This window comes from Parasteatoda tepidariorum, chromosome 8 (assembly GCF_982258835.1).
Source record: "Parasteatoda tepidariorum strain Cologne lab strain chromosome 8, Ptep-v5.0, whole genome shotgun sequence".
NCBI classification, from domain to species: Eukaryota; Metazoa; Arthropoda; class Arachnida; order Araneae; family Theridiidae; genus Parasteatoda; species Parasteatoda tepidariorum.
Genome location: NC_141762.1, coordinates 43,896,118 through 43,919,090, shown reverse-complemented (window position 1 = coordinate 43,919,090; position 22,973 = coordinate 43,896,118). Strand labels below are relative to the sequence as shown.

At 29.2% G+C, this 22,973-nt stretch overlaps 1 protein-coding gene across 2 annotated transcripts in view; it reads left to right on the top strand.

Moving 5' to 3' along the window:
- The window catches only part of LOC107449114 (uncharacterized), a 202,225-nt gene that overhangs the window by 125,661 nt on the left and 53,591 nt on the right, over positions 1-22,973 (top strand). For both annotated transcript variants that reach the window (XR_001584738.4, XM_016064552.4), the window contains exon 2: positions 17,955-18,323. Coding sequence is in view for 1 of the 2 variants with exons in the window: in XM_016064552.4 (XP_015920038.1) it covers positions 17,955-18,323 (369 nt within the window). In the remaining variant the exon portion in view is untranslated. The remainder of the gene's footprint in view (positions 1-17,954; positions 18,324-22,973) is intronic.

Sequence of the window (22,973 nt, the reverse complement as noted above, 5' to 3'; positions counted from 1 at the left end):
TCGGAGAGAACAATAACAACGTTGGGGAATCAGAAATCATCTATTTGTTTTGATATTTGCAGAGGAAGCTTATGCTGCTGAAAATGAATCTTCGGTACTGGAAATATAGTATTCTCAAATGACCATAAGCCAATCAGAAAAGCTTGATTGTAACCAGTTTGTGTTGAATTCTCTAGAGAACTTTTATATATTTTCGAGAAAGGCAACCTATTTCATAGGTTAACAATATCTCGTGTTGTACTACTGTCCAGTTATTACACGTATAGGAAGGAAGAAGATTTGATTACTTATATTGAAATTATACAAGTAAAATTTTCATGGATTAGAAATTGAAAAGATGGGTCATGAATGTTATAGTAAAGAACATATTTTCTATTTGTAAATGTCACCATTGTCAAATTTTTAAGAAAAGTTTCCAAATATTTGTGCCATAACAAACAAATTCACTGTAGTGAACAAATTTCATTACTTTAATTTTGAAAGCTTATAATAGTACAACCAATTTTAAAAGCTGAACTATACTGAATTTCAGGCATTTTATTATTCTCTCACTCTATATTTAAAATAAATTGAAATCAACTTTATCATACCCATAAACACATGTAAAAATATAAATCATTCTACTACTGGGATATTGGAAAAAACCTTTCTTAAAAGAGAGTAAAATTTCGCAAATATAAATTTTATTGGTATATATTTAATCCTAATGATTTAATTTTCATTAAACCAATAAGATTTAAGTATGGTGTGCATAAGAAAAAAATAGGACAAAAAAATTCTCTAGCAAAATGAGAGTATTTCTCAATTAAAAGTTTGATTGATCCTTCTTTTTTAAAGTTTGCTATTGGTTAATTTAGATAAAAAGTAATAAAAAAATATTTTATATGTTACTATATTAACTTAGAGTAAAAAAAATCCTCCATTCTTATTATTTAGTTTAGTCATTGGCTTATAGAATTCAAATACAGTGAATATGCTGGATGGATTAAAAATATAGAAACTACTTCCATACCAACTTCATCTAAATGATCTTTCTTGTTGCCGAAAATGTTGTGAAAGATTTTGTATGAGAAATGGGGTCCTTTTTACTCTTGCAAAATTTGCATTTACCGAATTAAGTGTAAGAAGTTAAAATCCTCTTTCCATTTTCATTATTAAAATAATTAAAAAGCATTCTAGCATGAATTTGTTATCATATAGAAAGATTTCAAATTTTTTTTTCGAATGACAGGCACTGAACTTTATTCGTTTCGCCTTAGAAGATGCCAGAGTTGTTACTCATTTCGCTTTACCCAGTGGGCACCTGTGAACCAATGTCACGGAGGCGAGTAACATTGCCCACGCCACACTGCCACAAACCCGTTCATAGGGGGGGGGGGGGCACATTCACTCATCACACACAACAGAGGACAACACAAGGGAGAGAAACATCCATGCCCAGAACGGGTTCCGAACCCGCGGCCATTGGCTTCGCCGTAAGGAGTGCTAACCGCTCGGTCACCTGGCCGGCCTCAATTGATTTCAAAATTGTTAGTGGTAAAAGTATAAAAAGGTTGTTAACTTCATATACTCATTTTGATCGACCCAAATTTTGCATGGGTAAAAATGAAGCAATTTCTAAACGCTTAAAGCATGACTCTCAAATTGGGCCAAAAGTTTTTCCCTGAACAATTTTCCTGAAAAAACATTTGCTGCTAAAAGAGAGAATATTTGTATATTTATATAGAGTTAGTAGTTAATTTGCATAGAGTTTCATATTTTTACCCGAAGCCTGCGTATCAGTTCACACAGCAATGCTGAACCTAGACAACAAAAAATTATACCTAGGTAAAATATACCTAGTAATTGCAATGTATAGAACGTTGACTTGAGTTCACGCTTGTATATTTTGCACTCCGCAGTAACTACAGAACAATCATGGGTCTCTACAAAAGAAGGTCAAAATAAGCGCGTACCTAAATAAAATGTCATGTGAAAAAGCTAAATTTATAAAATTTGTATTAGCACGTGTATGTACATGATTGACAAAACATGACCGAAGTCATTGCCCTAAAGGTTCTCCTGCTTCCCAATACCTTGAGAACTCAGTGTGTCCTCTCAGGGTCTCACATCGGTGCAAGTGATCCCTGCTCATTTCTTTTCCGGTATCGCCGAGTGGACAAAAAGGAGTAGCGGAAAGGCCTATATGATGCAGACGAGCAGAAAGACAATCCTGGCCCGTAGATAAACGAAATGCCGCAACTGCAAGAATGTACTTTATGGTTGGATATGGTTAGGCTACTTGTATGTCCTTATTGCATATACGATCATTTAGCATACAAAGCAAAGCTTTTTGATGAATAATAGGCCATTTTAGAAATGTTGTGAGTTCATAGCACTTTGTTAACTAACTGTTAGATTAAGTTTTGTCCCTCTCTAGCCAATACACAATGTTGATTAGGAAAATTGCCTAAAATATCAAGATGTAAAAGTGTCAGAAATATAGGCATAGAGTAGTATCACTTGAAGGCACGTATCATTAAAAGGTGTGCCGATAAAAAATAAGTGAGAACATTTAATATGCCACTGAAATATATGTTTCAATAAACGTGACATGATGTTAAAATGAGAGTCATATTGTATGTACATTTAAATTTTAAAGGCATAGTATATGTTTTAAATTCAGATGCAAAAATGTTTCGCAATTTACAGTTTTTAGAGTGCAGTCACGAAGGAGATCTTTTGCAGAACAAAAAATGGTGGAGTTATTGGCCTGAATCATTGATTGTAAAAATTTCCGTAAATAAAGTTCTAAAATTTATAGGATTATGTACTAAAGCCCAATTTTATTACAAGCCGTTGAAGGAAGGGCACGTATTAATTTGTTAAAAGTGAAAAGTTAAGAATTTGTTTTTACTAGTTCTAGTCAAAGATCTGTGAATCTAACAGTAAAGCCTAATAAACAATATCTACTTGTGCCAAAAATTCGAAGACAAAAAATTCTGGTTTAAATATATATACGCTTAGTTTGTTTATCATAGCTTTTTCAAGATTGTTTTTCTAATTCTTTTCATAAAGCTATGGTCTTAATTATTCATTAAACTTTTGAACTCACATTTTTAAGAGTAGTTGGTAACTCCATTTCTTACCACAAATTGTAATGCACTGCATGGCGCTATAATTTTATCCATTGGCAGATTAAATTTTAAGATTTTAATAATATAAATATGTGACGTCAATATTTTTCATGCAAGTTTTTAAATTGCTTACATATTTTAAAACTTTTCTATGCTCAGACGGTAGAAAGTGTAAAAGCTTAGTTCTTATTGAGACTTTACCCTAAGATCTCAATAAATAGTTGAAATAAAGCAAAAATATAATTTTTTATGTTCCTTAATTACATAGATTTATATATAGAAATCATGCAAACTTACGCCAATGAATTCGTGAACGAAAATGAGAAGATAACAATGACGAAAATCAGAGAAAAAGAGGCTTTGAACTAATCAAAATGTAGTTTATTTTCTAGATGAATTTGAAACGTGAAATTTTAAATTATCAGTTTCACTCATTAAGGAAATTAAAAAAAAAAAATATTTTAAACGTTTTAAAAAATATTTCTAAAAATGTTCAACTGCGGAAATAGTTTTGAAAAATATTCAATAATCTGAAAATATATTTAGATATTATCTATATTTTTCTCAGAAACCGAAGCAATTGCTTTCTACGTAGTTTAATTACCAAAATAATTATTTTCCATGCTTGAACGTTATTATTTTTAGCACATTTTTAGTACATTAAGTTACCATATAATGTATAGTTTTGCATATCCTATTGCTTTTAAAAATACAGTTCAGTTATAAATGCATTATTTAATAAATACTTTTCATTTTATAAATTTTTTTTATTTTACAAATATAGTATCCGATATTAGTTCCTAGCAAAAGAAAATATTTTTCGTACATAAATCCTTCCTGGAAAAAAAGGTTTTGCATCATATTTTTGTAAAAAATAAAAAGCTTCTGAAACAGATATACGTTATTCCCTATGGAAGCATGTTAAGAGCACTTTTTATATCAAAAGCACCATTTTTGTTTTGTAAGAATGACAATATCTATAAAAAAGGTTCCAAAGGAAGTACACCATAAAGAAAACTTATATAATATTAAAGATAGCAACCGGTAAGTAAAAGAGAATACATATGAGTGTAATTTAGTATCTAAAATTATACTATTTAAAAAAAATTATGGAAAATAAACTAAAAATATATATTTTCCTAATTTTGAAAATGTTACTAAAATATGAAACTGAGATAAAAAATTAGCTAAAAAGTAATATTATTAAGGTAAACTAGTTATTTTTCAGAGATAAAAAAAAAATAATTAAAAAAATTAAAAGGTTGAGAATTTCATCATAGCCAGAAGATAGGTATAATAGCATGTATTTACCTTCATTAATACACTCATTGTCATAAAAGTTAGCACACATAGATTTTTCAGAATAAAACGAAATTTTACGTATATAAGTACAGCGTTGATGTAAGTAAGTGATTAAAAAATCAAAGCTAAATGATCACTTTCTGCAAGAAAAAATACAAATGAATGGAGGTCTCAGTCCCGTTTTCAGTCATTTTTAGCTTGAATTCGGGACGTAATAATGTCGGGTATTGTGACATACAAGCCTCTCATCATGTCTTGCTGCATCTCATTCTACAGTTGCTGTATGAACTCCACTAAATTGATTACACTCGGAAGCTGTCCAACTTACCATCTCAAGTGATTCCAGACATGTTCGTTCAGTGAAAAATCTGATAATCGAGAAAGCTAGGAATGGGTGATAATGGTGCAGGAGGCTCCCTTGCAGTGAGGCCAAGCATTGATTGATGAAAGAGTCTCTCTGGAACCCAGACATGATTAGCAACACAAGTGGTTGATGGATGCCATACCTGTAGGCTGTCCTGGCACCATTGATAAATATTCGGAGTGATTGTGCATGGTATACAGTGGAACCCCATACCATCACACCAGCTGTTGAAGTGATGTGCTGTTGTACAGCATAGGCAAGATTTATCACTAGGCTTCCACACTCATGCACGATTGTCACCAGTGCTATTATTAAACCTGAATTCATTTCTGTCAACGAATTGGTTCCAAATTGGAGGTAGTGTGGGTGTCAATGTTGCCTACGCTATATACAGCAACACACCGTTTCTACAGCAGGTGTGGTGATAAATAGGACCATCGCATACAACACACGATCATCCCTAATATTGGTCCACTGCGCAGTTACACCCCAGTGGTACATTCGTGAAATTATTTTGTCATACATGCATTAGTGACATACAGCATTCCACCCACAGCAGAGCACCCAGGGAACATTTTTGACAATTGATTCTCGGTCTCACACAGCAAGGGTCTCCTAGGAATTCCTCCGTCACATTACCACTCTACTCTGTCCTGCTCGATCCTCAGATTTGTCACCAAAAGATCATAGCTGGGGCCACTTGGGTAGTAGCCTCCAAATTTAATTGACTTACTGTTTTTTTACAGCAACTTTGGAAGGAATTACCCCAGAACACCAAATAGGACTTCCATGCTTCAATCCCCTACCACATTCGTGATTGAGTTGGCATAGGAAGCCATTTATTTGTACAGTTTTCTTGCCTTAACTTGGATAATTTTGCTATGATTTTTTAATCACTTATTTATATCAACGCTGTTTTCTAGATAATTATTTTTGCTTTATTCTGGATATTCTTTTTAGGTGTGTTAATTTTTATGGCAACGAGAACATAGTGCGCCAAAAAAAAATGAACCATCCTGAATACCTTTTGATCTAATGATCAGATATTTACGTTCTAGGATTCAATCTTAATGGTTCGAGGGAATAACTTCAAATATCCTAATTAATTAATCAGACGATATTTTAAGTTACTAAAACAGACTCAAACACGTACTTTTTCTGAATAAACATATTTTTTTTCCTGACGGAATTAGATTTCTGAAACTCAAAATAAGGGATAGGTAGCCGCAATCTGGGAAATATGGTCCCCATAGTTTGGTCAGGAGAGCTGTCTAAAGTTTAGACCCCTTAATGTTAATTTTACTTTTTGCGCATTTCGCCATAGGTTGAGAAATTTTCTATGCGAATTGAAAAATTTCTGTTCACATTTATAAAGCTCCTTTGTACAAAGATAATTCTATTCAAAAAAAGTAATTTTAATAAATATTTATAATTTTTTTATTATTTTATTTATAATAGTCCAAACAAATTGTATTGTAAGGTATAAATTTTTCTACCTCATTTTAAAGTATGTAATTTTACATGGCAAAATACAAAATGTGAGTAAAATTGGTCGAATAGTTCCTGAGAAATCCAATTTTAATTATTTGACTTTTTGAAATTCAATTTCCCAGACCGATTCAAAACTCGACCAATTTAGCTCAAATTTTATATTTTGTCATATACAATTACATTCTTTAAAATATTTCAAAGAAATTGTTCACTTTACAATTCAAATTTTTTTCGACCTTTCTTAAATAAAATGACAAGAAAATAATAAGTATTTACTAAAAGTTATTTTTTGCATGAAATTATTTTAGGACAAGCAAATTTTATAATGGCATATAATTTTTTTTTACTTCGCCTAAAAATTTTTCAAGATATAGCAACATACACGAAAAACAAACTTAAAATTTTAAAAAAGTCGTATGGATAAAATTTGATTTCTCAGGAACTATTCGATCGATTTTTCTCAAATTTTTCATTTTAAATGTAATTACTCAGTTTGAAATGTTGTAAAAAATGTTTACCTCACAATTCAAATTTTTACTATTATTAAATAAAACAAATAAAAATAAATATTTACTGAAATTTTTTTTGCATGGAAATATCTTTGACAAACGAATTTTATAATTGTCTGCAATTTTTTTAAAATTATGCCTGAAAAGTTCTCGAGATATGGCGAAATACGCAAAAAGTAAAATTTACATTAGGTCCAAACTTTGGAACGTTCTTCTGACCAAATTATGAGGACCATATTTTTGAGATTGCGGCTTCCACCTATAATTTGGGGGTCAGAAATCCGCATCCACCGAAAAAAAAAATCATGTTTATTCAGAGAAAGTATGCTCTTGTGTCTCATTTCGTAATTTAAAATATCGTTTGCCCAAATTAGTTAGTATATTTAAGGTCACCTTCTCCAGCTGTTAAGTCCTAGAACGTGAAGATCCAATAATTAGATCAAAAGTTATTCAGGGTGGTCCTTTTTTTGTGCACTGTACATGAAATAAATCCATTAAATAAAAAAAAGTGTTTTTTCTATATCTTTGTCTGAAAATAACGAATCAGGGTGTTTCATTTTTTTGGCTTACTGTACACATGCATTGAGGTATTTAATATCAATAACACCCCCTGCTAATAAACAAATTAAAAAAAAATTGTGAAACATTAGTATTTAATGTATACCTATAGAGAATTAAAACATATGCTGTTTCAAAATATGTAAACCATTTATGTTTATTGCCAACTGTTTCTTATATATAATTCTTCAACCATTTATATTTTCCTAAAATAATTTAGAATTACATTGTATGTCCATGAACGTGGTTTTAGTAAAGAGTTAGAAGTAGTAACTTATAGTTTGGTTGTAGCTTGCAAAATGTACCGAAAAAGTAATTTAGAGTTACGGTGGTTTACTTTTTGTTTCAAGGTAGCTTCTTTTTTATCCAGTAAGGCGCCAAAACAGGTTTTCAAATGAATTTCATTTTTGTTTCAAAACACTTGCGCTGTAGTATGGAATTGTACAGTTGTGCATGCATTATTCCCCTTGTCAAACTGGCTATTAGTTTCGTTTTATGGATATAAATTTGTTTCTATTTATCAATGCTCAACTTTTACTGCATTTTTTAATAAACTGCATTAATCAGTACACTGCATTAAGCCAAATGCTTTTGACAAAATTTATAACTTCAAACAAATGAAGATAAAAGAATCATTCCTTGATTTCAGCGTGATTCAGTGATTACAGTAGTTGACCTTTTTTTCTTAACACATCTTATTTGATATCTTACACAGTTTGTTCTTTATATCATTAAAAATTTCAAATACTACAAAGTTTACTACAATGTATACTGCTAAACCATAGAACGAATATGATTTTATACTGACACAATGAAAGGAAAGCCTAAAAAATTACATAAAAGCCATATTTTTACATTGCAATACATCACTCATGTTCCTGTTTAGGGTAAAGCAATATCCACTTTCCAATTAAATGGGAATTAATTAACACTATCGATTTTATCTTTAATTCAGTATAACAAGCAACTTAACTAAAATCAATAAAACCTAACTCTAACAAATTCCATTGTATGCACCTGAACTATATTTCACAAATGTAACTCACTTATTAATAAACTTATTCATTAGTTTGGTTTTTAGTTACTGGAAATTTATAAGCAGCTCATTTTATATACGAAGTTATTCGATTCTTTCATAAAAATTTAGTAGAAGGAAAAATAAAACATAAAGTATAACCATAAAATTTGAATAATAAATCGATGAAAACATCTGGAATAATACCATTAAAGACATCTGCTATATGATCAATATTAATTTCTACAAATATCCTATAAGGAATATGTGATGGTTAATTGCGTCTGTATTTAACTCACATTTGAAATTTTATGCTTTTTGAATCTATTATCAGAAGGTTTTTAAAAATGTATCAATAATTCAAAACATGTTTCATAAGTTTATGTTTTAATCATTAAATAGACTAACATAAGTTTCTAATCTAACTTGATGATAGTTTAAATAGAAGCTTAATAAATTACTAATAAATTACTTAATCAATATTAAAGTACTAAAATTAAAGATTATTTATGCAAAAGAAAAGTAAGCAAATAAGAAAAATCACACCCCTTGCTTAAATGGCCTGCAACAGCAATAACAAAAGTTAGCAAATAATAGGTATGTATTATAATAAAAGGTAATACAATCAAAAGTAATGAGAGTTGTAACAAAATGGAGTTTTTTAACAATAAAAAAATAAACAAAAACTAATGTTAATAACAAATGTTTATGACAATAATTAATCGTCAGCATCTACGTATATTTCTAAATCTTTATTAAAAAGATGGAAAAAATGTAAAAAAAGGAAATCTAAATTAATAACAGGGAATACGTTTTAATGAGACATAATATAATCAAGAAGAATAAAATTTTAAAATATCGTGCCCTTAAAAACTGAAAAAAAATCTGAAATAGAACATTAAATACTAAACACCAATATGCAGGAAAAAATCATCGCTCATTCTGTATGCCTTTGAATCCGTGTCAAAAGGATATCCGTGTCAAGTCAAGTCAAGAGTCCCCGTTATGCTGAAAATATGTAAACGTTGGGGTCTAAAATTGATATCTAAGCGGAGAAAAAACAAACGACTAACGAAATCTGCCAAATTGAAAAAAGACAAAAAAAATCGTCTAAACCAGTTTGATTGGCTAAATTTTGGAGGTTATTATAAGCGCCTCACTACTTTTCTCTTCTATGAGGCAATTAAGCAGGTTTGGTATTTTCAGTAGCCCTGTCTTTCTCACTAGTGTTTCGAGAGTGTTTATGTTTGCTCTTCTCTCTTACTTTATATTGCGATCCTTAATCTACATTGTCTCAATATAAATTCTTTTTATTTCATGTTTATAGATTTTCAAAATCCAATCTTGATTTAGGTGCAAATCCTAGTGACTTATTATTGTAAAGTTTTTTTTCTGAGTGGATTTATGATAAGATATTTCAAATATGTTTTTAATATCTTTAACTTTAGAAAACACATAATATTCAAATAGCAGGACTTAAATATTAATTTATAAGCGATGAAAGTTTCGTAATTCGCAAAAGTTATACTTTTCAAGATTTTGAACTGATTTTAAACTCTTTAATAATCTGTTGATGTTTATGATGCGGGGTTTTATTTATTATTTTATTTTCATATTCGTAGTTTTATTCTTTTCTTAATAATTGAGAGCATTCTAAAAATGATCTTCTTTAAAGCGTTCTACGTCATGTAATACTGTTTCTTTTACATCAAGGTTTTTATTTTCTTTTAGTTAAACTCTTAATTTTTTACTCACAGTTAATTAACTGGGCACTACATGACAAATTTATTATAATATAAACCAAGAATAATACATTTTCTGCCAAATTAACTAACAACGAGCAAAAGATTTGTTGCTTTTAAAGCACTTCTCTTTTCCATTCCAATATCCGAAGCTTTCGTTTAGATGCTATTAAGAGCAGTTTCCAGATCGCTCGTTGGACACAATTAACTGCTTGGAGAAGGATCATCTCTTTAGCCTTTTGCTGATGGCTTTTCCGCAGGGTCAATTGCCTTCTGTCAAACGCACAGCCTTCTTTTTACTGCTCTCAATGTCTCGCCTTATTTCCGAAGAAATTACTGAAATGTCATTACAAGGACTACATTTTTTTTAATGTTTTGTAGTTCTTTTCTGTCGATTGTTTTTTGGAAAAAAGTTTATAGGGTATACACTCTCAGAAAAATCGATTTCATGTTGAACCAGAATAAGAATTGAATTTGTTGTGACTTTAATTGGGTACAATAGTGAACCGGGTTTTCGTTCAAGACAAACCGTAATAGCGCTGTCAGGCATGGAAAATGTTAGTTACACTTTCTCAGCTTTGCATGTAAATGTTTTATCTTTTTAATTATGCTAGAAATTGGAAGTTTTGCAGAGCATTGAACAGTGTATATATATTTTACTAAAATCGGATGATTTTGATGGTTTCTTTCATTGCATCAGTTTTTTGAATTGAAGTAAACCATTTTGGTGATCTAAGACGTTTGGGCGTTAAATACACTGCAAAAAATTTTTGTTCATATTGACACTGGTGGCAACTACTTTATACCAAGATGGTGTTCCAATACACCAAGAAAGTTCAATTATACGGCCTGATGTAAAATAGAAGCCACCATTTGTTTTCATTTAATAGCACTAAAATTTATAATTATGGTAAAATAAGATACAATAAGGAGTCAATAATTGTATTATCCCGATATTAAGTAAGAATCGATAATGATGATTTAAATGATTTATACTAACTTTTTTTTTAAATAAAATTTGTTTGTAAATCAAAGAAACAATTTTCACAGTGATAACATAATGATGAACTCGACCATTGCTTAAAGGAATGGTAGCTGATAGAAATAATGCTAGTTAAAATCACTTAATGTAGTTCACAGAGATCTAAAAAATAAAATGTAATTATTCTTATTACAAAATTAAATTAATTCATATCTATTTTAACGACGAACGACAAATCATTCAATCAAATCACAACAAATCCTTAACAATAACAAAATCTCGCCGACTGATTTTCGATTACAAACTTTATTTTTTAATGATAAAAAAAAATGCTGTAACTCATCGGTATTTTTGGAAGGAAAAATATTTCTCGTTTTGTGTAAATGAGTAAGAATTTGGTGTAAGTTAATTCTATTATAAGTGTTTAGATTTGAAATACACCCTTTAAATATCAAAGGGTGTATTTGGTGTCCATTTGGTGTTAACCCGGAAAATAGTGTTCCTTCTCACAATTTTATGTGTTGCTCAACATAGCATTCGAAGTGATATTACACCACAGTTTTTAAATTGCACTGTTCTAATTAATCAATGATTAAAACTACAGAGGTGTTTTCTGCGACATAAAAAATACAATTAAATTAGGGGTTAGAAATCAGCTGCTGTTATTTGACAATCAACTCTAAAGAAAAAATCAGTATCACGAAAACTATCAGATATCTGGGTATTACAAAAGGATTCAGATGAAATACGCTCATTAATTTCACGACATTTTCATACGGAAAAATAAATTTTACTAAAATTTAGCAATTCGGGTAAAATTAACCGTATTTGTTTTATGAACCTTTCTGATTAAAAGAAAAATTCTGGTAATACAACGAAAATATATATAAATACATTTCTCATTTTTCCGTTCAAACTGTAACTGTTTACCCGAGATTCTGATTCCAAAAGTATAACTCTTATTACGACGCAGTTAGAGAAAATACAAAACTTAAAAATAAATTTAGCCGAATAACTGTTTTTTATGCCATAAATTTATTAGGATGAAATTACAATCTTTACTATATTAATTACCAAACATAGTAAAAAACAATATTTTAGTGCTAATTTTACCAAAAGTCATTACTAAAGTGCTTCGGTATAAATCCGTAACCTGATATTATGGAAACACCGTGATATTTAGTGTGTCCATAAAGCTAGAAACACGGTAAAATTTACCATATTCTGGTAGTTTTTATCATAGTATAACCTCAATTTACATAAATATTAATATTATAAGAGGTGTAGAAATGAAAAATTAACTATCGTGTCATGTTTATTTGTATTTTTCAATAAGTTCAATCTGATTTCTTTTTTGGTCAGACAGTATTCGCTAAGCTTGTCTCTAAATAACTAAAAGTACTGCTGGTTTAGGTTTTAGTAAAAAAACTTTTTTTTGTATGTTTATACATTTTTAATGTTTGTAATTAAAACTCTTAGTCGATCTTCAAATTTATAAAATATTACATTGTTAAACTCAAATCAGTAACTAAGTCGTTTAAGATATTGTGACAATATAATGAATGTTTTCAGTAGGTTATGGAGAAGGTTTTGGTGAAAACACCATGATTTTTGTTTTTTCAAGATGTTTCTGCGCATTAGGCAATTTTTATATAGAGAAAAATTTTGAAAACTTGTACCTATCTAGAAATATGACTAAGGAGAATTTTAATGTAAAACCTTTTAGAAAAGTGTGGTCTATCACTTTAGTACAAAATGTTCCAGAATGTGCTACTATAAAATCATTAATTTAGCACAAGCATTCTGTGTGTGGTAATTGCAAAACAAAGCAATCATAAATTTTACGATATATTATGAAGCGTTTTGTATATTTAAACACAACATATCACGGAAAATGTAATTTCTTTGCTATACACCATTATTAAGTAGCATAGAAATTTATTAAAACACATCATAAAATAATTTTCTATTGTGCGTATTTTAAGCATTTGGGAAAATATATATATATATATATATATATATATATATATATATATATATATATATATATATATATATATATATATATGTATCATTAAATATATTCAATTTCAACTTGTTCCTATTTTCATAACAACTTAACGAACAACAACTCTTTTAATTTAAAACCCAAAAAGGGGTAATTTTTCAGTTACTTTGAAGATCAACCTAATATCATCGATTGTATCTCTTTCTTTTCAATGAAAACAATTCCCCCCGGGGTCTTACAAATTCCAGATATTCACTCAATTTACTTCCGCCGAAGACTTTCTCTCTTTCATAAGTCTCCCCCTGGGAATCTGAGGGAATAATTTGACTGTCATTCAATTGACAGAATAAGTCAGGATTTCCTTCTCCCTTTCCCCGTTTACAGGACATTAAACGCTGAGAACTGTTTTGATGTACAAGAATTCGAACCATTAAATTCGTTGTCTAGCTCTCTAATGGCTCCCTAAACGTTCTTAGATTCAGGAATGACGATTTTCCTCAAAGAATCTTCTTTTTGAAATTTTTTTTTAAAGAAAACGTTTGTGATGGATAATATATATTTTGACGACGAATATGACTTTTTTTTGAATATTTTTATTCCTTTTCTATGTTCTTTAGTGAGACGATTATTACTGTTTTTCGACTGTGGGAAACGAAGTTTTGATTCTGCGAAATGACACAGTAGAGATTTGCATCTTGATGTTTTTATGAGATATATATATATATATATATATATATATATATATGTATACCGAAAAGGATTTTGAATTCCATGAATTTAAATGAGATTTTGGGGATATTTTTCTGACTGTTACTGAATTTTCAAAAATAATAAGAAAAAAATCTAACTGCTTCGAAATATATATGGAAATTTCTATTCTAAATGCAATGTAGTCTACAAGTAGGGTGCTTTTTGTGTTAATAGAGAAATAATATGAAAGAAACTTAATGAGCATACATAATGTGTTTTAAATAATGCCGGATCGCTTACTTACTATATCAAAGCAGTACCATTAACAGTGCAGAGACAGTATCAAATCAATGCTCAGTACTGATAATGGTGTTTACTTAAAGCTACCGAAATGGTCTTTTATTAATCGTACTCATTTATTTGTGCTTTTTACACTGTTTCAATACTATTTTTCAGGCTAATGGTCTGGCTCCTGATCTCTCTTAGGGAGTCTGAGAAAATAATTTGACTGTCATTCAATTAGCAGGATAATCCATGATTTTCAACTCTTTTTCTTCGTTTACAAGACATTAAACTCTGAGAAATATTTTGATTTACAGTGCGCATAAAAAACGGACAATCCTGCATAACCTTTGATTTAATGATTGGACCCTATCTTAATGACTCGATTCGGTGATCTCAAATATGCTAATTAATAAGTGCAGAAGATATTTTAAGTTGCGAGATCAGACACAAAATCGTACTTTCTATGAATAAATATACCTTTTTTTTCAATGGATCCGGATCTCTGAACCCCCAAAATATAGGGGTTAGCAGCAATTTTGGCAATATGGACTCAATAGTTTGGTCAGAAGAGCACTCCCAATTTGTATGTCTTTTTCTTTATCTCGAGAAGTTTTTTAGTGAACTAAAAATTTTTTGCACAGAATTATAAAATTTGTCTATCCAAAGATAATTTAATGCAAAAATTAATTTGTAGCAAATATTTATTATTTCTTAGTATTTTATTTAATAATGGTTGAAAAAATGGTGAATAGTAAGATACAAAAGTTTTTTGCATTATTTTGCAGAATATAATTTTACATGGCCAAAAAACAAAATTTGATATTTGAATACATGTATTTGATGATTTGATATATGCATACATATTTGAGATCACCCCTTCGAACCATTAATATTGTGTCCTAGAACTTGTATATGAACTAGTCTTGAAGGCGTGTGCCATAATTCTATAATTCTACTGGGGAACTTTTACTTTAGATTTCAATTTTGTGTGATTCTTTGATTCAGAATTATTCTTAATTTATGGACATGAGTACGTAGATTGTTACTATTTTGCAATGCATAAATTTTGTTTCTTCTGTGTACTGCGAAACGTTACGATAAGTATATTTAAGCTAGCTCTGTTGATCATGACACGGTCAGAAAGAAATCTATTTAAAATAATTACATACATAATGCCTAAAAATCTTCTGGTTAAATAAAGCAAGACCGAAGTTTCAAACCGAAATATTTCTTTATAAAATCCCATCAATTTAGCAGAAGAGTTTATTTCAGCAGAAACTTCAACACATGGTGAAATTAAAGCTATTTTTGTCACGCATTATATTTTGGAAATAGGTAAAAAATGATAAAATAATTGAGATATTCTTTTACAATGAGATTACATAGTTAAAAATGTACTAATATGGTTTTTGATCAACTATATGTACCAAGATTACTAAACTGATTTTTAGGCTCTTTTGAATGGAGTAATTTTGCTTTCTTTATTAGAGACATGATAGTTATGCTTTTTAAAGTTTATGTATCTGAGAAGAAAAAAAAAGATTAAAGAGTGGTGAATATTTGCATTCAAAATTAAAAAGAGAAAAGAAATATATTTTTAGATTAAATCCAGGATAATTAAATAAATAAAAAATAAATAAAAAATAAATGAACAAACAATGTTAAAAATTACTTCAAAAGTGAATCTCTAGGTCACCTTCAAATTTTAAAAATATTATAAGCTCAAAATTAAAAAAATGTTGCTAAAAATTTGTTTAAATTTTTAATTTTAATATTAATTAATGAGTAATTAATAATGATTAGTAATTAATTTATTGTAAAGTAAAACCTCCAAAGTATGCCTATATGAGTTATAATGCCATACCTAACCTAACAGCTAACTACAACTGTTATAAAATGTATGTTAAGTTATTATAATGAAAGTTTTAAAAAAATAAAAGGTTTAGGCAAATTTAATTCGTAAAGGAATCATTCTAAAGCACATGTTTCTCAAGTTTGATTTAATTTATTAATTAACATACTTTTTAGATTTAAAAAAAACAAAGTATTCACTTTTGAGATAAAAGTAACAAATATAAGAAAAATTAAGCAAATGACATTAATGCATGGAAATTGACTGTCATGAAATTAATGCATTAAAAAAGTAATTTGTACTTCTTGTAAATATTTAATTATTGCCGAGAAAAATTGCTTTCTAAATTTAAAAATGTTAAAAGAAATTTTTATAAAATATTGAACAGAATAAAAATGAACTATAATTAGAAAGCTGATTTAATTTCATAAAACTTAAAGAAGAGTGAATGTTAAAAAATTAGAACAGTAATACTTAGTAAAACTCCTTCAGGTTTATTGCTTAGGATTTATTTTCAACAATAAAAGCAAAAAGCTTTTTAAGTCACTTTATTTCCCTATTACTTTGTTTCATCCTGTCACAGTTAAGAATGGAATATATTTACATTAAGGCAATCCATTAGATTTTATCGCCATTACGAATAAGAGATGCCAGGAAAGTGGGTTAATCAATGCTTATTTCCTTACCATTGAATTATGTACGCTGTGTTTTCTCAAAACAGCGTTGTAAATAGGAGAAATTAAGTGGCTTGCGCGTAATATACTGTGTTATTAATGAGGTATTATTTCAAGAAAAGAAAATTCGTATAAGGAAAAGATAATCTTGCTTGCAATATTTAAACCCAAGGATCATTTCTAGTTTAAAATTTTCAAAATATCTTAACTCACTAAGTAAAACAAAATTCATCTGAAAATGCATTCGTCATTGTGAAATGTTATAAAAGAAACTTAAGTGATTAGTAATCTGTATGGACACACTATTCAAAAATAAAAAAACGCTTTTTAAATACGTAACTCGTGACAAGGGAATATGGTGCTAAATATCTTATAATCATGATCTTGTCAAAACTTAATTCAATGAAAAAAATCTAATTTAAACTATTTGATCTAAAATCACTCCAGTTCAATCAAGATTACGTCATAAACAAAAATAAAATTGAAAACAAAAGTATCTGCCAGGTATGTTGCATCAGATTTATTTTTAGATTTTTAACTATTTAAGGACTGACTTTTTAAGTTGAAACATTGTTAAGTTCAGTGTTTCACTCGATCATTATATTGAAAGTTTCCTGGGTCTGCTAAACTATCTTTGGCACCTTAATCTGTCAAACATTCTAGAGACAGCCATTGTCGATCTGGTATAAGTTTCCCCCCTTTTTTTCTAACTAAAATGGTTGCCTACTTGTGCCAAATAGAATGTCAGACTCTGGAAATTGCCACATGTTGTGGTGAATGTATTTCTTTTAAATTTTTATAAACGGTCTGGCGACATTTTCTGATTTGATTCAGCTGTCATCAATGCATTTTTGTAAATTTATATGTGTATGCCAAGTGAACAATAAAAGAAAAGAATAAAAGTAAGCCCTGAAAAAAAAACTGCCAAAAAACATGCTAAAAGAAATCCTAGGCTATCTTTGTCAGGTTTTTGACAATTATTTTGCAAAATTGTAGAAACTTGTAGCATATCCAAATATTAATATCTTAAAGATTCGAACTTTAGATCAACATTTTATATACCTTGCTATTTCAGAAAACGATAAAAGAAGAGAACAGAAAAAAAACCTGAAAAAATAAACTGTCAAAACAATGTTAAAAGAAAGTTAAGGTAAGGTTTGTTTGATTGGTATGGTTATTTTGCAAAGTCTTAGAAACTTGTCTGAGATATGAATATTCGAATATTAGAGACTCGAACTTTGGATCAACATTTTGTGTTCTTTTCTCCTTCAATTACGTACTAATAAGATTCATGTGCATTTGGCTGGAAATCAGGCATATTTTAAAGTGTAACTAACAAATAATATTTTTAATTTTTTTTTTGCAGTTTCTCTGGCAGTTCAGATTCGTCGGCTGTCCGTTCCCCGCTGGGTAGAAAATGGCACAGAAAGCTTCGTGACACTTGACTGTGATTATGTATACAATGAGAATGATATTCAACTCGTAGTGAAATGGTTCTTTGAAGAGAATCTCCAACCAGTCTACCAGTGGATACCTGAATTAGGTGTAAGGCACACGTCTGGAATATTAAGTGACAGACTTGATCTCAACTACACCGTCAATACCGTGGATGCCTATCAAAGGTTCAGAGCTCTCAAAATAACTCAACCTTCAATCGAGCTAAGTGGTAAATACACCTGCTTGGTAACTTCTCTAGCAGGACAGGACTCAAGAGCACAATTCATGACAGTTTTTGGTAAGATTTATTTAGTGCAGCAGTTTCTAATATTTTTAAATTCAATATAAGCTCATTTATAACCATGAAATTCAAGGGAAAAGCCCCGGTAACGCAATTGGTTAAGCCTATTTTTCTAAGGCTCTGTTCGACGGAATGATGCTTTTTTTGCAAATAATATGCTCGTTTCATAACTGCTGTCAGTTTGTTGCAATTGCTCACGATTGTTAGGACACATTCAGATCATCTACAATCAGTGCTGTCTATGCTTATTTTGCGAAATGGAGCAAAGCATCCACAGTTTCGAGAAGATGAAAAGCGTTGGTGGTCTGTTTTTGTTTTTTAATATTTAAAAACTTATTCCAATGCTGCAATATTTGGGATCATAAAAATTTTCAAAATAGGAGAATAAGGTAGTGAACTTGATAATTTTTATCAAATTGGAAAAATGTTGCTAAATTGGCGATTCTTAAATAAATTTAATAACTTTTAAAATATTGAAGTTATTTGTCTGTTCTAAAGCTCAGATAATTCTTCCCGGCAAAGTAACATATATAATTTAAAATTATTGCTTTGTTTCAAGTGCAAAGCACTTAAAATGTGACTTTTTTTTATTTTCCTTGACAGAGTTTCGAAAAACCTTGTTAAGGTGTCGCGGACAACATTGGTGGAGAGCTGAAGTTTGTGAAATCGATCTGGTAGCGCAATAATATGCAACAAAGTGAGCCTTAAATATCTTGTTGATGAATGTACACTTAGGGTTGGTTGGGAGAGAGTGATTTTGACCAGGGTTAGGGAAAAACACAGTTATTTTCGGGAAAGTTCAGCTCAATTAGGGTTGGGCTTTTTTAAAACTCTTAACCAGTGTATTTTTAGGTTTTTTGGTGGAAACACAGGATTTTCGTTTATTTTTTTTTCAGACCTATTATACATTTTTATTCCTAAATCTTTAATGATATTGCAGGATTTAATTCTAACAAGAAAATTAAATGTCTGGTAACTATTCAAAACTTGTTTTGTTGCTATGCAACCAATTTTCAAAATATTTCAGATTGTTTTGCTATTATTTTTATTTTTAATGATAGAGTGCTACTAAATTACAATTTACATAATTACGTACTTGCAATTTAAAATTAATGCAATAAAAATGGTTAGGTCTCTGAGTTACACAGGCCTAGTTCTAGAATATACTGGAATAAAACTTAAACTTTATCATTTTCTCTGGTTACCATTGCAATTAACATATAATTTTTTTTCACTGTTAAATAGGGGCAAAATAGTTAAATTACATACCATTTTCTATGCATTTTTCATAAATTCTTTCAGCATGTTTTTAATAAAATACTACGTAATAAAGTAATATTACAGGATAATGTAATAAAACAATAACATGAATTTTAGTTTTAAGCCATTAATTTTAAATAAAAATCGAATCATAATAATAGTAGAGGATTATATTAAGAAATGATGATAAATATATTTATATAAAGAATAAATAAATTATTTATAAGTATTTGTTTATTAAGGAAGCATACCAATTTTCTGGCCAGTAAGAATGTGTACACTGAATATTTATTTTAAACATTGCATTGATAAACAAATATTTTCGATATTTGTTGCATCTACAAATTGCCCATAATATGAAACATCTAGGGTGAAAAAACCACAAAATGTCTCCAGCCTAATTGTATTTTTTTATATAGTAAAAATATTTCATTAAAAAGTAATCTGTAACGCAATCAGAAAACATAAACGTTACTTTCATAAAAACTAATAATTTTTCATGAATGAAATAAATTGAATTAATTATAATTAAAATCACTGCACTCCACGTAGACATTAAAAAATGACATATCAAAAGTTAATCTTTTTAATAAAAATTTGATTAATAAAACATAATAATAATAATTTCCGTAAGGTTTTAGTATCTGTTTTTTATAAGACTCTCCATCCTAATTAAAGGGCCATAACAAATGCTCTCAAAAAAAAGTTGAATGCATTTTAAATCATGTATCAAGTTAATTGATCTTCAATTATTTGGAAACCAGTGTTTAAATGGCAATAATTAACAATTACTTTGCCTTTGAATCAAAAACTTATATATCTAGTTCAATAAACAATCTAGTAAATTTTGAAAATATTGTCTATTTTGGTAAACTGGTGTTAATTCTGTGACTGTCTTCGTCGTCTGATTTGGGGGTCAGAATTGGCTACCATGGCTGTTAAAAGATAGAGTCCCGAAATAGGCTAGATGCCTGGCAATGGATAAGTGAGACTACAAGAGAGTGACTACAACTGATCAGCAATTTTTTTGTAAGGTTGTGCCTCTTTTTTGTGTACATTTGAATTGCAGGATATTGTAAATATGTGTTTTAGATTATTCATAATCTTTCAAATTTTAATCTATAGGGATACAAAATGTTTTTAGAGTTGAATAACGCTTCTTAAATAGATTATCGTAGCTCTATATTTTATTAAAATTATAAATCTTGGAGGTCAAAGTTACCTAAACAACAGACCAGGTAACTATGCCCACACCGGAGGCAAAACTATCAAAAATAAAATTGCTGAAAACGATTGAGAAAAACAATTGTTGCATTTTTATAAATTACATTTACAATAAGTATTTTTTAAACTGTTTGATTATCGTTATAAAATGTTTGTTGAACATTAGAAGAAAAATAGAAAGCATACGTATGGGATGTTACAGATATTGTTTGAAAAAATCTCTAAAAGTATTTTTCAAAAACGAAAAAAAAAATGAACGTTAATAACGGTTAAGTCTCTTTTTCCATGTTTAAGTGCTTTTACGAGTTCAAATGATTATTCTATTTTCATTGGGTTTTTTATAAACTAGTTTGAGTCATGTAAAAAAGTAAACCTTCTGTTTGCTATTTCAGTCTATATCATTTACATTAATAGTTTTTCTATACATATTTAGTGAGAAAGAGGCAAAATATTACCAACTCTCATACAACTGTCAAACAAAACAGTGACATGAAATGTAAGTCATAAAAATCCAACAGTCACATTCCTCTACGCTATTAAAATTCTGTGCAACATAGATTGAAGTATTGCGGATTACTCATAAGCTATTTCAATCAGCTTGACAAATCAAATAAACTCAGGTAACCAGTCTGATAGCTCATAATTAATTAAGAAATTAACTAATTTCATACGGATACGGGTTAAAAATCTTATCCCATCCAACGGCTAGTTAAGGAGCACTCAGTGGACAGAAAAAAATCGGTTGAAGGAATGTTCCATTTTAGAATAGCGCAATTTCAGCCTAATTCTTAAATGAAGTAAACATTTAAAAGCACATAACTGATAATTGAGTAAAAAAATAACTGATAATTGAATAAAAACAATTATTTATAATAAATTAGTGGAATTGCGTCCCCAGATGGATACGTAAGCATTTTGAGACTTTTCGAGGCCTTTTAATGAACTTAATATAAAAAACTGCAATAAACTTATATTTCATGCAAACTGTGTTTTTTAATTTATTTTAAAAATTTGTTTCATTTTTCATTAATTATTTTGAAGCTTAAGTTATTAACTATTGATTGAAATATAATATATTATTTTGGTAGTTGAGTGTAATTTAACGTGAATGCAATCATCATTAATTATTAAGAGCAGCTATGCCGGAAAAATTTTTATTGTTTTTTCAAAAAATTAATTCATGCAATTCAAAAAATCATTGTTTTTATGATAACAAATAAAAATTTAGCAATACCATTGATTTTAAATCCATTCCTTTGAAAGACGACTAAATTTAAAAACTTTTTTACAATAGAAAGTATCATTTATGTTCTCGTTTCTCAAAATATTCTTTTTCATTTCCCGCAGAAGACCTCAAGGAAATAACAGACGTTTTGAAACAAATAAAACTTTTTTTTTAATCTTGAAATTGTTGAGAGACTTTCATAAAAGTTTCTTTCCAATATAAGTCGATATTTGAAAAGGATTGGGTTTTACGATACAGCCTTCTTCATAAACATTTGCTTCTTTAAGGTAGAAACTTATTTCTGTGTCTTGTTCTATTGTTTTTTGTTGCTCCCAGCTCTTTTTCCGTTGCTGTTATTTGAAGAGACTGAAAGATTCTTCTCAGTCCCGAAAGTGCACTTTACCGGTATACGGGCTGTAATCAAACTTTCTGGCTAATGGATTAGACATTGCCCAAAAACATACCTACACGCTTTTTTACGAAATTCCGTTGAAATGCTTCTTTTTTTGTGGGGTGATTTATTGAAAATGTATTGAAATTGATGAAATATAACATAAAATCTATATCAGTCACTCGTACGAGAATTGAAACTTTATATCTATAACTGTATTAAAATTTAGAAAGAATGCTTTCACCACTGTTACATAAATTTTTTTTAGCATATGGAGCAATTTTTTTAAGAACATAAAATTTTAAAATGCAATTTTATAGCATGTTGATTTTAACGTATTGAAAGACAATTTTTTTAATCATTCCTTTCAGAGGAAATGTGCACACAATTTTACTGTATTAGTTTTTCAGGAATAAGGTTACAGTACATTTTTGTATCTTGTCCTGCTGGCTTTCGTTCCTACTTCCAACTCTTGGTTTACTACTGTTATTTGAAAAAACGGAAGGTTTTGTCTCTCCGAATGTGCACTTGACCAAAATTTGAGTGC